The sequence below is a fragment of the Schistosoma mansoni genome, chromosome W (assembly GCF_000237925.1).
Source record: "Schistosoma mansoni strain Puerto Rico chromosome W, complete genome".
Classification (NCBI taxonomy): Eukaryota; Metazoa; Platyhelminthes; class Trematoda; order Strigeidida; family Schistosomatidae; genus Schistosoma; species Schistosoma mansoni.
Genome location: NC_031502.1, coordinates 27,805,097 through 27,823,024, shown reverse-complemented (window position 1 = coordinate 27,823,024; position 17,928 = coordinate 27,805,097). Strand labels below are relative to the sequence as shown.

The 17,928-nt window shown below is 33.6% G+C and overlaps 1 protein-coding gene across 1 annotated transcript in view; it reads left to right on the top strand.

Annotated features, from left to right (window-relative positions):
• Nucleotides 1–446: 446 nt before the first annotated feature.
• Smp_210860 (putative dystrobrevin) overlaps nt 447–17,928 on the top strand; it is a gene marked incomplete at both ends in the record, with an annotated part of 46,786 nt that continues 29,304 nt past the window's right edge. Inside the window, 2 exons of the mRNA XM_018789211.1 lie at nt 447–669; nt 9,250–9,330. Of these exons, the coding sequence (XP_018654677.1) occupies nt 447–669; nt 9,250–9,330 (304 nt within the window). The remainder of the gene's footprint in view (nt 670–9,249; nt 9,331–17,928) is intronic.

The following is a 17,928-nucleotide window of genomic DNA, read 5'->3' as shown; positions in this document are numbered from 1 at the left end:
ACATTTCTCCGTTTTTATCATAGACATAAGCTAATTGTATACTAAAGGTTTGTGGTGATAAATTTTTGGCATTTGGATATAAAAGGTGATGAAAAAAGCACGATGATATATTGAAAGATTCTTTACCGTATAGTGTTCCTATTTTGTTGGTAAGATGATATGGACAAGTAGCAGACTATTAATAAAACTAAGATTTATTTCGAACTTATACTTTTTTTATAGTGTTATACTTGTAAGTATCTGGATATATACTGTTTGTGTCCTAAACGTTTTTAAACCTAAAATGATTTTCTTTTTTTTCTTTATGATAAAGAAAAGTTACGTAAAATAATATAATATTTGGGAGTAGATGTTTTAGCCTTCATTCTTTCTCAATGAGAGCACAACAGATTGACAGCCAATCAACAACGTGGACTAGGCCAAATTTATGCGGACCGCCAGTTCTAATGGATCAGAATACTTCTCAAGTTGTTCCTCCACATTTAACGAACTCAGGTCATCCGCAACAAATTATGCTACAGCATCAACAACAAAGAGGTTCTAATCCTGTTTTCCAAAGCCCGTTAAACATTATACAAGCCGGACCAATCAGATCAGGCTTGCAAAATCCCAGCCTTATTTCACCAAATCCAGCTTCCTTGGGTTTTAGACGACTATTGGCAGAGATGCGTAAGTCACCATATGTTTGGTTGATTGCAATAACTGCTTAACACATGAATATCATAAACAAAAAGCTTTGAGCTTAACGACCCTTTTGCGAAGAAATAAGGATAGTAAATGTTGTTACGAATGTTATCTGGAATTTTAGAATAAACGTTTTAGTTTAGAAGTGCTGTAGTCTTACCAAACAAAACCGACTACAAAAATCCCTAGTTATTTGTCATTTCGCCATAAAGAAAAATATTCAAGCAACTGCTGAAAAGACTAAATAATCTTAAACAAGAAAAATAGTTGGAAACCATTTGAAAGTACTTAATGTCCACTGAGAAATTTTAAAAATTAATAAGATGAAGAAAAGGGAGTTTAACCCAGAGCCTTGATATTTCAACATAAATATAATCAAATGCATTAAGTACATATGGTTTTGGATAACATAGCAAATGTAAATTATTCATGAATTTCATAATTTGGTAATGTACACTGACATGTGTCAAGTGCATCCAATATCGCGGTTGATAACTTACACTTATTGCTCCTCATGGAGCAGCATAGGCCGCTTACCACCTCCGTCCTCGGATATCCCTTCCAGTTTATTATCATGTCTCATCCAACATCAGCTCTCTTTCCTAATTTCCTCTTCATCTGGAAGTTGGATTACTCTACCCAGTGGTAGGTTTTGCTTGTGGTATCCGGCCAACAGATCTGAAACATCATGCGTAAACAATGTTTTATGAATACCTGTACTTCTTTGATGAGAGTTTTATTAGCTCTCCAAGTTTAAACTTCGTACAATTGAACTGCCTTGACGATCGTATTGAACATTCTGACTTTGGTGTTGGCTGATAGTTGGTTTGAGTTCCATATATTCTTCTATTATAGAATTGCTGGCTCACTCTCTATTGTATTTTAAGACACTGCTTTTCCCGTTGTGTATATTGAGAACCATCGATGTAGAGACTTCTACTACATTGCTCGTCTTCAGCTAAATTGTTCAATCAGTCAGTCACAACGTAGAACTTCGTACCTACATACATCAGTTCGAGTTGGCATAACACATTAGCACAAAGATACAGTTGTAGATTCAAGTCCCATAGTGGTAGAAGTAGTAAGAGTATAAGCAGTAGTCGAAAAGATTAGGGTTTGAAGATGTTATTGAAGGAGTACAATCGAGTGAAATAAATTTGGAAAGAGAAAAAGATAGAGACATGAAGAATTCAGAAGATTAGAATTTAGGAAAACACAAAGAGTAGAAGCACCTTCACCATTGCAAACGATTTTGAGCCACGTCATTCAAGGTCTTTAACCATCGGCTGTTATCATCTCGCGGATCCCAACCAGGTAGTCTACACCTACCAACATAGCTCAGTCCACTAGTCAATGACTTCATGGTTTGTGCCACGTTTTGATCCGGCTGCCCCTAGCTTTCTTCCAACCTACTTCTACACCATAAAACATTGCTGGATTTGTTAGTGTGTATAAGATAGAAGAACTAGGTCATCCGAGAAATCCAAACTGTTTAGCATCATCCATGTAGTTTGTTATATCCAGTGATTCATCTGAGATGTGCTGGTCTTCATAATCCAATCAAACACCAGTATGAAGCGAAAGGGTGAGAGTAAACAACCTTGTATGACACCGGTCTTCACTTAAAATGCATCTTTGAGCTGCTCTCCATACACGATTTTACAGTGTAGTCCGTCGCATTAATTCCGTTCTACGTTGTCGATGTTTTCAGGTATACCGTAGTGTTAACGAAGATTCCATGAGGCCCACTTATCCACGCTGCCGAATGCTTTCTCATAGTCAACGGGGTTGATGTATAGTGATATACTATATTTCCCAACAGGTTTCTTCGTTGTATTGTCTCATATTTCCTTCTCCAGCAGCTTTTTTCACTGTCATTGCTAGATCTTCTACGTCTTTCCACCTGTCAGCTCTAATGCTTTTCTTTACTTTCCTTTTTGCTTGTGTATTCGGCTCTGTGTCTCGGTCTTCTCTTCTATTATTTGACTGCTATTGATTGCCAAATTCTTGTTTTTATTTTCTTGAATCCTGACTAGGGATTCGATAGAGATCCATTGCTTATGACGATGCTTCTTGAGACCCACTACCACATAACACGTTGAAGTTAGTGTTTCCATGATCCCTTTTCAGCTGTTCTTCATGCTAGTTTTGTCTTGTTTGCGTATATTTTGTAAGTATGGTAACCCGTTGCTGAAAGCAATCTTGATTCCGTTGAGTATGTTAGTATATCGAAGAAAGACTGTATTAAACCTTTGTAATGCTATTTCTCCAGTTGTTCAGTGCTTCTTAAGCTTCAGTTTTACCCTGGTCAGGTGATGATCTGAAGTTATGTCAGTTCCTCTCTTCGTTCTCAAGTTTTCCATGGACCTTCTGAATTTTTCAGTGATACAAATGTGACCAGTTTGATTCTACTTATGGTGGTCCTGTGAAACTCATGTTACTTGTACGTGCGTTTATTAGTTGAAATAGTGCCACTTACAACGATGTTGTTGATAGCACATAGCTTTGCCAGTCTCTCATTATTCTCCATCCTCTTTCTCCCAGTCCAGTCGCTCCATGATGTCTTCAGACACGGTGTTATCCATACCGACTTTGATATTCAGGATCACCAACATTGCCAGGTCTTTACATTGGTAGTTCTCTACGATTGACTGCAGCCTCTCATAAAACCGATCTTTATCATCACCGCTGTCATTGGTGGGAGTGTAGCGTCCTCCGACATTAATTGTAATTCCCTCGTCCTTTGTTTTGAGAAATGCTTTGACGACTCTAGATCCATGAGATTCTCATCTTGTATGTGCTTTTCATGCTTGTTTGGACACATCAGCCCAACTACTTGTGTGTGCAAGGCATTTTCTTTTTCATGACCAGAGTACAACAGCACCTCCCTCGAAGCTAATATTTTCTATCCAGATTGGATTGAGTGGATTTTGCTAGGTCAGATAATCGTCAAATTGTTTCTGCTCATTTCCGTATCTGTTTGAATGGTCCATCTGGTCTCCACATTGTGCTGAGATTCTATTCGTTTATATTAATTGTTTTTCTGGTTTTCAGAAGAATCTTGGCTTTCACCATGAGGCTTCATAATTATTCCAAATAAAGATCCTTTAACTCTCAGGACAGAGTTTAAATGATTCAAATAATTTTTTGGTTAGCATTCTTTTAACAAGGTTGTTTTGTACGGCACTGGGTTCTTAACATCATGCCCGACCCTCCTTTTTCCGGGCTTTGGATCGGCGGTAACTCTGGAACGGCTACAGGCAGAGTTCGATGTTGATTATGGAGAACAAAACTCAGATCTTGCAGTTTATATGACCTTGTAGTCCATAATATCGTGCGTAGACTAATAATCTGGATCCAGCCGTTTATCAGATCATTATTTTCCTAAACCTACTGATGATTGCAGAGCCATTGCAATCGATAATGTCTGTACCTTATGTTTATTTGTGCTTAAAAGTTTTGTATTCTCTGATATAGTCGTGCAGCTTTCGTTATCGTTCTAGGTGACGGCAGCAGAACATGCTCTACCTCATGAGATAGAGACACTATTTTTTCGTTTATTAATTCACTCGAAACGGTCACAAAGATGTATGTTGAAGTAAACTTTTCCGCAATGAGGCTTCAAGCGATATTCTGTTTATTACACAGGCAGATAGCAACTCTAACTCCAGTGGAAAACCCCTTTAGGAAACCGCTACAACAGGATATTAATGTACTAAGTGACGATTTCATATTATTATACCATAGTACACTATGTAATCGACGAAAACTGCACTTAAAATGTGTAACACAAAGAAGAAAAGTAGTTAGAGTAAGCACAGCGTCATCAACGTTAAAATTAGATTAGAATAATCCATGATGTCTCATAAATTTATATTAACCTTTACTAGATTATCGGGTATATCAGCTAATGTGAGTTTTCAGTCCTTATTTTGTGACTCACATTAAGCTGTCCAATTTTCAAGCTAGAAGTAAGCTGGGTTCAGTCGAAATTAGGGTAAAACTCCTACAGAAGAAATAATAATTAATCTAAAGAAATTTCCAACTTGGCTAAGCTACCATCATTATTTACGATAAAGTTTTCAAGACACGTACAGTTGGCCGCTAACACGATTAGACAAAAGATCATATCTACAAATGTTAACATTTGATGAATTTCAATGTGAGATTGTGATCGTTTATAGCCAGATTAGCGCTCATGAAGTTACGCGTTGTTATAATGAAATATTTACTGTATAATAACAAACGTCAAATGACATAACACTACCGTTAATTTAATCCAAAATTACATATAGTTTTTGTTATCTCATAAACAAGTCACCATCATTAATCAACAAGGGAAAATTCACCTAGTTACCACTTAGGAGTATTTTTATCCAAAGTCAAGTTCAACATCAGTGTGAGGAAATTAATCCCCAGTTATCAGAACTATCCACTCCAGTTTTTCTTTCGGACTTGGGGCTTGCCTTTCTGATTTTGCTATCCAACTTATTATTTCCAAGTAAAGTAGTATGTCCTTTTACATTTAATATTTCCAAATGATTTGCACTGGCTTGCTTTGTGAAACGTCGCTTAGTAAGTACTGAGTAAAATTCAACAGTCTGAGGGTTATTTTTTACCAAAGTTCAGACTACCAAGACATGCACTGAATATGAGTCTTTCTGTACATGACCTACTGAGTGGTATGTATCCTTGATATATAGATCCTGATCAGGACCAAATGGTTATTAAATATGCGATTACTATTCACTACAGATCATGAATAATAGGTTTGAAATGAATGTCCTCACTGTTCCATGGCAAATTTCAAAGTTTTTAATGTGATAGCATTACGATAAACAATATCCAATATATTGTATGTGGAGCATCAATTGAAATAAGGTACTAGGTTCTAGTCAGCACTAATTTGGGTTCGAGTGTATTGTTTAATCAGTAGATAAGAATTTATACAGAATATAGAGTCATTATTTGAAAAATTTCCGTAAACTTTGTGTACCTTTTAGTTTCTACCTATCTGATACATTTTTCAACTATCTAGACCGATTTGTGATGTTATTCATCTAACGTATATAATTACATCTGTTATTGAGCGTGATTTTGTGCATGGGGCAGGGAATATTTTGTATGTAAATACTTCATATAATATACAGCATTCTCTCTCTATGTATTTAAATGTATCAATATAAGTACTCGTTGCAACTAAATACCATAAGTTCAACAGATTTTGGTATTTCCATATTCTCCTTTTCGAAGGTCATGTCTATTTCTGTTATAACTTGCGGCCTTGTGACCCTATCAATATACGACGTAATGATAGCGCGAATTAGAGAACAGTGATTTATCGACCGGAACAATGACGCATAAAATCAGCACGAGCAGTCTAGAGTCTTTATCGGTCCTTCCGGCCTAGCTCTGCCTGTTAAGTCCAGAACACCAATCTAAGCCTCTGGGTTACAAATCATGTATTTCAAACATACTGGGTTTACATACAAACCACAGACCACAGCACACCATAAAATAGAAAATAACATATGTATAAGATCTAGCTAGAAAGCCGCTGTGAGTGTGGGAGACTCTAATTAACTGACTGAACATAACTCAAAAACGGTAAATCGTATAATGATAGTCTATGAGTCAAAATACAGCTTATAATAAGAGGAACATGAATATATGTAGTTTAGCTACTTATCAATTATATAATAAAAATATATGAGTTGTATTGGTCCATAAATAGTTCTCAAAAGTTGCCATTCATAATTCTCGTCGGGATATAACAGTTTCACTATGAGAGCCACTATATGGTGTGTCGATTTGAATTTGGGCTACACAGATGAAACAGCAAAACAATTAGTCTTGCTCTTATAATTCATGGTATTCCTGGATGGCTAAACGTTTGCTGTTATTTTCACCGTATGCATGAAGGACAATATCAGGTGTTCGGTTTTGAAAATGTCTTCATCACAAAACCTGAAGGTATTGGGTTCGAGCCTCCATTGTTTCGTACGCGTCCTCTTGTCATTAGTGTGAAAATAGTACAAACGACTGTCTTACGCCTTTTGATATTTGATGATTCTTAGTAATGTGGTGTGTGCTACTTATGTCTGTCGACATAAGTAGTATGTAACGCCAATCAGAATTGTAATGCTTGGCAGTAGAAGGTTGAGAAGATCGAATTGAAAGGAACAGGGATGTGAAAAGAGAGCATTTGTGATAATAATGAAGGAAAGATGGAGTTTGAAACAATTGATGGAAGATTTTCAAATGAAGTATTTAATGTATGATTTTCACAATGTACCAAATAATTCTGTAATTTTGCGTTAGGTAATATATTGGTTTTCCTCACTTGAGATCTGGTTCACTTTAATACCAGTTTGCAATAAAAGTTATCCTCCTAACTAAGTATTTCCGGTGAAGTTACTTGCGAAACGCACCATTCATCGATAAAAATAGTTTTTGGTGCACATTTACCAGTTGATCGAAGTAATTGATTTTAGACTTTGTATATTGAATATGAAGGTCAGCACTTTAAAAGAGGGTCAGCCAGTTTTAGCCAGTCGAAATTTAAAATAGTATTGTGTTATATAAAACCTAGTACTTTCGTTGGACATCTGGTTTCATTTAAATTTTGCAGTATGTAATTGGCGTTTAACACAGCTGGTATTCCAAAAAATCTCTGGCGAATCAAGTTTTCAGTTTCCGTACAATTTTAAGTTGACGTGATACATTTTACCAATACAAGTCACTGAATAAAAGTAGTCCAAAATATATGACGTCTTCCTACAGTCACTAGTGATAACTTACAGTCCAATAATCTTATATAAATACTGAATCAGCTGGACAAGTAAACTGCTTAATAATTGATTTATCACATACGGAAACTATCAAATTCTTATTCTTGATTTTGTTTTTAATCTAATCTCATTTGTGTTAGTGAACCTGAATGTAATCCATATAGGTAAATAAAGATTTAAGCCATGAACTTCAGTGTAAGCAGATTTTGTAAACACTTTCAACGATCCGTTTGCCCGCAAACTGTAAATCCAGCAGCCAATATTCAACAATACAGACCACATGATATCTCAAATGTTTGAAATAAATTCTGATTAAGAAGCCTAATGTTTGTTAAATAGTAACAAGAGAGGCTAAATAAAGTGAAATGCGATGAAAAATCTTTTCGTGATATAATATGATGTTCTGGATACATAATGAAGTGATAAAAGTGAAGCATTTTAGTTGAAAAGTTTTTAACATACGGCTAACTTATATTTAGAGTGATGAATGATACAAATTTTGGGACGTTCTGAAACAATTTTATTTAACTGTCGTCATTAATGCATGATAAAATATGTCCTGCCTTATCTCAAAGTTTTATGACTGTTGCTTTGAAATATGTCACAACTGACTGATATTCCTAATCTATTACTATTAAAAATGCTTGGCATACTTCTGGTTGTTACTTTGCCTCTCACTGGACATCTGTATCCCGGAAAGATGTTTAGCATTATGAATAGAATGAACAACACTACGTTCTTTTGAGTTGAACAAAGTTGATGCCTCTTAACACCCAAAAACCACAAATTAAGTAGCTGCCTACACAAGCATTTTGACTAATTTTCTATTTTTCAAAAAATGTATCTTAACAAATTTGAGTAAATAATATACTCATGAGACTTAATTCAACTACTTTGTGAGAACTATTAGGCCCATTTTGAAACAAAGAAGAAAAAAATTGATGTAGAGAAAATATGGACTTTTACTAGGCTTCCAGCTTTTCAATCTCCTTACTTATGTTAATTATAAACACCAGTAACATTTCAGAAAAATTGAACTCGTTTTGCCGATCAATGTAAATTCTATCCTACTGTTGAAGTCTATGCTTCACTTATTTTTTAAAATCTTATTTCAATTTATCATTAGTGACTCATTTTTAAATTAGTCCACCGCTTTCCACGCTGTTTGAAATTCTTATGCTCAGGAAAACAAGACAGCTTTACGAAAATATAAAAAAGTGTTTAGTAATGTCGTCTTTTGCATTTCGTATGACGATACCTATTATTTAGTGCGAGATTCTTTGACAGTTTTATTCATATCCACTGAAACTAAAAGTTTCCTAATTGGTCATTTTATCCCTATCTATACATTGTTTTAAAGGAAATGTGTGTAAAAAGTTAAACCCCGATTGAACTTTGTAGTTTAATTGAGGATTAAAGGAGTGACATTCACACATTGGTTACTGACTCTATACCAACTCAGAACGAAGTTACCTATGCTTTATTACTTCATTACAGTCAAGCCAAAAGCTCGGGGTGCATAAATTGCAGTCAATATGCTTTTATCACAAACTATCTTTAGTATAATATAGGTTTATAATTAGCTGACTTATATAGTTTCTAGAGAGAAGGTAATTTACAAAACCTAAACAAGAACTTGTATAAATCTCTTAGATTTCATCCAAGACTTATTTATCAGGTGTATTTAAGTTGTCTGTTTGTTTATGCAAACTATTTGTTTGCTAAATGATTGACTAATCCTCTCTTAATGTACAATTTTCGTTTTGACTTTTAGGTACCAAGCAGTTTGATTCCATACGCTTTGCGGCTTATCGTACTGCGAGCAAGCTTAGATTTATTCAGCAGAGAACATTATGTAAGTTGAATATCAAGTGTCAGACTTATTTACTGAACTAAAATACCAATTGTTTCTATCCAGTTGTCATTAAAACTAGAAAGTTAGTGACATTTCACGATGAATTATAAAAAGGGTTTTTCTAAAATGTAATTGAAGAACTATAAGCTTCGACTGAGTTTTTAAATCCCACTAAATGGTGTTAAAGGAACCTGTGATAATTTCTAATTTTGCTGTTTTTGTCGTACTATTATAAAGAGACAATGATTTTCCCAGTTTTATTATCGTCAGTCAAGATGTTTGTAGTGATAATGTGTTTCGTTACTACGATGATGAAAAACCTCCAACTATTACTTTTCTACCTGTCGTCCATCTTAATAACACCATACGTTAGGTTAATCTGGTATTTCCAATGAAAAAATAATAAATAAGGATATGATTATGTAAGAAACCTCAAAGGAACACTGTATTTCACAGTCAAATAAAAAGAATATATTTGAAATTCCCTGAGGAAATGTGGCTTAGTTTGGAAAATGAATGTGAAGAAACCTGAATATTCACGATTGCGAAAACTAATGACACAATCACGACTGAATGTATGCTCTATAAAGAGAGTTTTGAATGGTTTATGGATGTAGTTGGTAAACATATTTACTTAAATAATACTTGCTTTATTTCAAAGTGATTTCTTGATGTAACAGTTACTTATACAAAATGAATATACACACCAACCATAAATAATATCAGTAGTAACAGTTTGTTAATAACTTGAATTTCGATGTTGACACAGTTTAAATTCTAGTTAAGCCAGAAAATGAAATTATAAGAAACACATTTGTGAAAAATTCATTGACATAGATATTCAACTGCGTTTATTTCATTGATTAGGATTTTTGGGAACAATTTTCGACTGCACAGGAAATAAACTAGATTCATTGCATTATCTTGCTGTAGTTGTGAAAGAAATAGACTTGCTGAAAGTGCACGACAGTTATTTGTATAATTTCTAGTAAGCTGCGGTTTAAAGGTATTTCACTTGTTAGTACATCCTTTAATTCGCCTACATCTTTCCTATAGACAAGTGTTACTGAATTTTTAAATGACCATGATTATTTACTGTTGTCGAAACTTTAAAATTCTTGAATGAATAACATCCACTTATACAAATGCAATCTGTAAGGTTAAATATATTTCAGATCAAAATAAATTATTACAGGCTATTCAATTACATAGAACTCCTGTGATTTACCGTAAAAATACTAAACATTTATGATTGTTGTGTAATTATGATTGACTTACCTGTGAATTATAAATCACCTAAACGTTCCTCTGGTAACTTAAGATTTTCATTCATCCTGTGTTTTCGGCTAATCTTTTTACTAGTTATTTTATAGTTCGCCAATGTATCCAACTAAGATTGAACAGTTTCAAGAAACTTGAATTATCAAAGCGATTAAAATGGAAATATCAAATCTATGCATTTAAAAGTGAAGTAAACCCGGATAATTATAGCCACCACCTTATAATATCAACCGAAACACTATTTGCCCACTTATACTAGACCTAGTTTGTTGTAAAATCAAATCAGGAAAATCCTACTTTTTATGTGTTTCGCTGTTCATATTTCCGTTATGGATGGATTATCAATATTTTTTCAACTTTCAAACAAAAATCCTTTTGTGTTTTAGTTCACATATTGGTTCATCACCTTTCACTAATTAATTAATTCAGAAGAGGAATTCGGTGATAATTAGTCATTTCAAACACGTTTTCATCATAAATAGTGAATATGGTTTAGAAGGTTAACTAAATCTAGTGATTATATAACACGTTTCTCTTGTCACTTGAAACGTTTCATTAGTACTTATAGCGATAAAGAAGCTAGTAAATTCATTTTAAGGTACTGAAATGAACACCTATTCATTAGCCTTCAGACTTACGTTGCTAACTAATTTTAAAGTGAAAGTTAACGTTTACACACATCGAAAGTTTGCATTAATGTATTATTTTCTTTTCATGATCAGAACATATCTGACATACAATAGTCGTTTGATTTTCAAACAATAACGATTTCATTCCTGAGTGTTGTGCTTGAATCTGAAAAATTTTAATCAAATGGAGATTTTGTGCTGCTCTAACCACAGCATCAACACAACAAGTTTACAGTAAACAAGGACTTTTGGCATAAGATTGAACTCAGTTTGATAAGTTTAAATAATTTAAACAATTAATAACTGATATGAAAACAAGCTATCCATCAATAAACAAGAAATAGTTTAAGAAAGAGAGAATTCATTTTATACTGAATTTATTGTTATTTTTGAAAAATGAAAAGAAACTGTGATGTTTACTAGTGTTACCAAGGTAGATAACTATTGATTCCATTTTCACCCCTTCACCGTCTTTAAGGTTAGTAAATATGAGTCTGAATGCTCAGTTAACTCAAGTAACTTGAATTTGCTTTCTGAAGTATGATTTATTCAAAGATGCAGCATCTGAGTTTTAACACTTAATTTACTCAACCTTTACTTTTGATTAAAAGATAACACAAAATCATTTACTTATAAGTATTGTTTATCTGACAGATCAGATACTGACAGTTTGTAGATTGACACTTTTTGGTTAGCCTACTTTTTGAATTGTGTTTAAAAAGTATTGTCATGTAGCTGTGTATTTGAGCAAGTGAAAATGATGCTCAAAAATACCTATGCTTCCATGCATTCAATTAACTGACTCTAGTAATATGATGTTACCACAAAATCTTAATAAACTTTATATAATGCAGTTTACTCGTTATGTCATCCAATTTTAACCTAAATTACTTCTGATGTGAATGACTATAATTCAAATTAGTTACGGTTCAGTTTATTTGTTTTTATTGTTATCTTTCTAACTTACCGATAGTTTGTTTTCAGTCAATGCCAGTATGCTATGGTGTCTTCAAACAATTGCTCATATATTACTGAATAATCCAGTCGTTCAATGATTGTGACACTTATTTTCCATGTTTACATCCTGTAACCATTACTGACCACTCATTTCGAATTTGTTCAGTTACTTTTGAGAAATGTTAACATAAGATCCTGGGTCTTTGTATTAACTGATAACCTTACGAATCGAGGCTTTTATCAATTATGAAACAGACCTAAAGTTTACTCAGGATTCTACATATCAATTTACGATTGAGCAAACAAAATTCAAAAACTACGTAGAATCAATCACTCAGTCTGTTTACTAGAAATGCGCGAGAAGTTAGATCCTAACGGGAACATAATTTTGCTTCCATATCATTAGTACAAAAGGGTTTAGATTATTTTGTTATTTATATTGTTGACTGCATTTCGACTAGCCTTTATTGGAGTATGAGCATCCTACATAAATTACTATTTTGTCACGTTATGTAGAATAGCTGGTCTGTAGTTAGCAATGAAATCCAGCAGTAAAATGTTGAAACTACACAACTGTGATATTCCAAACCAATTAGTTGCGTGAGTCTTTATCCGCTTCATAGTCTTTGAAACTACTGATAAACATAATAAATTATTGAAATAAACCGGCCGTTCACAGCAAAGTAATCAGAAACACATCATCTACTTCTCAGTGACAAACAACAATACTGGGTTGCAGGTACATCTGTCTGACGAGTACTTAATAAAACAAAACTCTGATCCTGAATTCCACTGCTAGCCACAATCCATCGAATCTTATTTTCATGTTTGCAGAACGATGAAACCTTCTGCCAGCTGAATATAAAATAAATGTATCACTTTTTACACACTAAGTTAAAACCCCTTGAGTAGAATCTATAAATCAGTGTCGTAATTCCCCAGTGCTTATCAGATGGAAGCATTTTTATCCCACTGGTTATTGAAGTTTTCCTAATATTTTTGGGTCTTATCAACCATATGGTCAGTCTTAGACTTTACAAAGTTGTTGTTTTAGGCTAAAAGGGACACACTTAATATTGTTCGCAGTATTTTTTTTCCAACTTTCATATACTTCCAAATTTTCTCAATTGATTTATTTTCAGTGTTATTACCTAACACCTACTTCAGAGAAAATGTCATTTTGCCTATTGGCTAGAATCCATTCTTGATTTACAGAATATTGTGTGTACTGAGAAAAGAAGTAGCAAACAGTTTTTCTAATAATCGAAGTTCCATTAAATAAAATTTATTTATGCCGATTGTACAGTTAATCATTTTGTTCATCGGTATACAAATAATTTGAAGTTCGATGTGGCTAAAATTTCCAGAAGTTATAAAAAGTTGACATAATTATCGATTTCAAAATAACTAACTTTTGAATCTTTAACCCCTAACTTACCTTTGTAGGAAAAATTTCTTTTCATCACAATATTTCTTTTTATTTAAGAGAGCAAATCAAATAGTTTTTCTCTTTTGGCAAGGATAGATAAAACCTGAGTAGTAAGTGGTCTAATAGAAATATAGAACACACATACCTATATGAGAGGTGGTGGCTGATGAGAAAGACGAATTCTCGCTTGCTACATTTTCATTGCTAGTATTGTTTATGTCTATGGCCTAAGTGTCAGTTCAACACTCTTTTTTTGTCCTTCTGATTGGAATTTCCCATGCTCATAGCCAGTGAAATGCATATAGATAAGATTGTGTGTCTTATATTTGCTTGTCTCAATCAATATTATCAGTAAACCTCGGTCTGTCCAATAATTTTTATGCTTAAACGTGTTTTCAGTATTTTCGAAAATCATATTCGTGTTGCAAATTATCTAAAGCTAGGTGATACAGGGAAATTAGACCTATGTTACGGAAAATTATGACTGTAAGTAAAGTGGCAAACATATTAAGTTGAGAACACTGATTTCAACTTTGAACTGATTTCGCTAAAAAACTAAACGTAAGGACTAGAATTAAGGGAACTATACCTCTATGGATCATAATAATACTAATGACTTCTAGGAAGAGAGTAGTTGTAACATTGTATGAAGAAACATGTTTCAATAACTCTCGATTAATGAGTGAATCTATTAGTGACTTTGAAAACTAGAATAGTTTGAAAAGTAGATGAACATAAGATTACTTATATAGTTCAGAATAAAGAAGAAAGCTACGTAAACATGTAGATTCTACATATCAGATATGGAAATACGCTCCATGATAAAATTAAATAAGTGGGTATGGAATGCTGAATGAAAATATATCAACCTTAATCAACAAATCGAAATGACACCCAAGTGTATTTAGATTCTGAAGATTCATAAACATTTAAATTTGAGATGGGATTCTCAGTAAGAACTATTATTTACCACGTGACTAAACAGCAGGAAGAAAATAGAGCAATCACAAGTTTCACTAGTCCATATCTATTGCGTAAGCAGCTCTGTGTCAAATACTTGTTTTATAGTTCTTTCTTTAGAAAAATAAGCTGTTTATAAGTTAAATTTTATCTTCGCCAACGCCACTGATATATCGCATTTATGGTATCTTGAAGACAGAGCGATATGACAAATAACGTTACTCTAAGTGTTTCTCTGTCTTTGATCTTACAGTGTTTCTTAATTAGCATATATATATTTCACAACTGGCCACAGTAATATGTTGTATGATATTTTGTTCTGTTTTGTATCAGGTTGTTCGTCTACTTAGTAGTGATTTCTGTCTGATTATGAGCAAAATGTTGTAACTTCGCAACTGTGATATTCCGAACCAACTAAGTGCGTGAGTCTTTATCTGTTTCATAATCTTTGAAACCACTGGTAAGCATTATAAACTATTAAAATAGACCGATAGTTCACAGCAAAGTAATCAGAATCAAATTATCTAGTTGTTACTGGTGATCGAACAAGCTTGCAGTATGACTACCTAAAGAAGTGCTTTGATACCGAAGTGCACTACCCTTGCTTCTGAATGCCTTGAACTGATCACCATGATACCCTTGTCTTTTTCTTCACTTCCGTGGGTTTTGAAACTTGCCTTAATGACAAACGACAACAAAGATCAATCATAGATTCAGCTCTTCATCCTGGTTGTCTTAACCATTCAGTATCAAATCAAGTGTCTGTGCTTGATGACTAAGGTAATTCATTCCTAACAGATTTGGCGAGACTATAATTTATGGACGAGTCAATCAGAGGCGTTTGAGAGGTTTTCAAGGTCACGACGCCAATTTCAGTGGCTGATGCTCACGTACGATCGGTCCACAGCGGATTTTAATGAAAATGTGATATTTGAGTGACTACAACAAATAGGACTACTAAGAAGTTCCTTTATTTGTGATTGTGGTAATCAAATTACTTGTGAACCGTGTGCAGACTACCGTGATGACGTTGTGTTGCAATGTATATGTGCTGGAGGATAAGGTCTTCTGGAATAGGATTTTTGGCTCGATCGAGATTGAGAATAAGGCAAATTATGACAATTGTCTTGAACTGGATAATAATAGCACCAGTAACACCGGCTGAAGCTGGCTACTACAATATATACGGATGATTGGAGAGCGTACAGTTACCTAAATAGACTTGGTTATGCGCATCATCTCGTTATTCACAAGCGGTATTTTGTGAACCCAACAACCGCAGTGCACACAAACAATATTGAAACTATGTGGTCGAGGCTGAAAGAGTTTTTGCGACCTTATCATGGCTCCAGAGGCCGATTATTACGGAGCCATTTGGAGGATTTCCTCTACCGTATGTATTACGATTTTCGAACCTCTGAACCTCTTTCTAACCTTGAGAAGTTTTTGAACCATGTAAGAAGTGTATCCACTTTAACTCTTTGGTTTCGAATAATGTGTTTTTACCCTGCACTGTTTTCTGATTGGCCAATATTTCTCAAGGTCACTTAAGATTCGTTCAAAGATCGTCCATAAATTATTGTCCCGCCACAGGTTTATTTAAATCCTGGGTGAACATACTTGTATCCATTTAGCTGTAATCTAAGCTTTTACGTCACCATTTTGAGAACCTATAAAATAATTCTGACCACGCACTGATCACTAGAAGCCAATTAGACCCATCTGAAACTCAGGAAAAATATTTCAAAATGATTGGAATACTATTTCCCATACTATAAATGTTGATAATAAACTTTAGGTGAAGAAAATGACACTGAATGCTAAACAGAAGTAATTGGTTTATCCATTTGGAATCCTGTAACAGACTAAAAGACTTGCTTGTCTGATAAAAAGTTTGAAGAGACTTCTATATTTCGTCTGAGTTTCATTTTCGATTTAATAACATATATTTTGTATAGCTTACACTTCACCTATATACGTTTGATATGCTAAACTTGAACATTTTTTAAATCCCAAAATTACTGTTAATCCTAGTCTAGAATGTGATGAACATCAAGTAACTTATAAGGAACGTAAGTTTTTCGTACAATCGAATCTAAAGTATGTACTACATGTCGATTTGATAAAGAAACAAAAATCGATTTCTCCTGTACAACCAATTATCATTCAAATGTATTATGTAGTAATTTCAAACACTATATTTGTTTAAGAAGTTTTAAATATCCATGAAAAATGCATTTCTTCATGAGATAAATAGTTATGGATCTGTAATAAAACAGTAGGTATACACAATGATCATTTCTCAACAGTCAGTGATTGCTGTTTTTTTCAATCCTATGGATGGTAAATGCTTATTCAATAGCTAACTCAAAGATTATACCCCTGTGTATGGGTTTGACCAAAAGGTGTCTACTTTTATCTGTCAGTGGAAGGTGACATTTGCAGAATATCTTGGGGTTTTTTATCATGTGACAAGCATCAGTGGTAAATGTTATCACTAAATAAAAATTTGTGGTAGATGATGACCGATGGAAACTACTCTTTTCACTGCTTACGCAATTGCTCCTTATATAAAAATAGAAAATGTTGAAAAAAACAACGAATAGTGCACTAAATTAATTTATCTACTGAAACCGGTTAGAAATTTGATTTCAAAACTTCGTTAATTTAAGTGAACGTACAAACCTGAAAAGTATCATACAACTTAGCCTATGTCTTTTGCTAAGATAATTTATAAAATGACTGTTGAATAAGAATTGTACATATTGTTGACAAATATATACTACACTCGGTGTAATCAGATTTTTTATTAGCACTTATACAAAAAATTAGACAAACTTTGACCACCATCACAACTTACTTTTTAAATCAATATATCTGTTTGCATCAACTGAGGATTCATCTGCTCTATAATGTGCCCTTTAAGCTGAACGTAACTAAATATTCCTAACATTAAAGACGTTTTATTGATCTGTTTAGCCTGTATGGTTAATGTTTTTCGGCAATGTTGAATCGTATGACAAAATGCTATTGTGATCCTAAATTACCAACACATATTCCCCAACGAATTACATTATTAAGGATATTCAAGAAAGACAATAAACTTAATGTAGGCCTACTTAAGAGAATCTTATAATGTAAAAATACATTCCGCTCAAGGGAATATCAGGGTTAACTAATTATATTGACTTTATTCATAAAGTCAGTAGAGTATGCTGTCTGAAACACAAGTTGTTTATAATATCGAGAAAGCCTCTCCAAAGAAGTCGGGTGTATTTAGTCAGGTCGAGAAAAGTTACTTGATGAAGTTTTTATCAAAATATCACTTTAGTATACGATTAT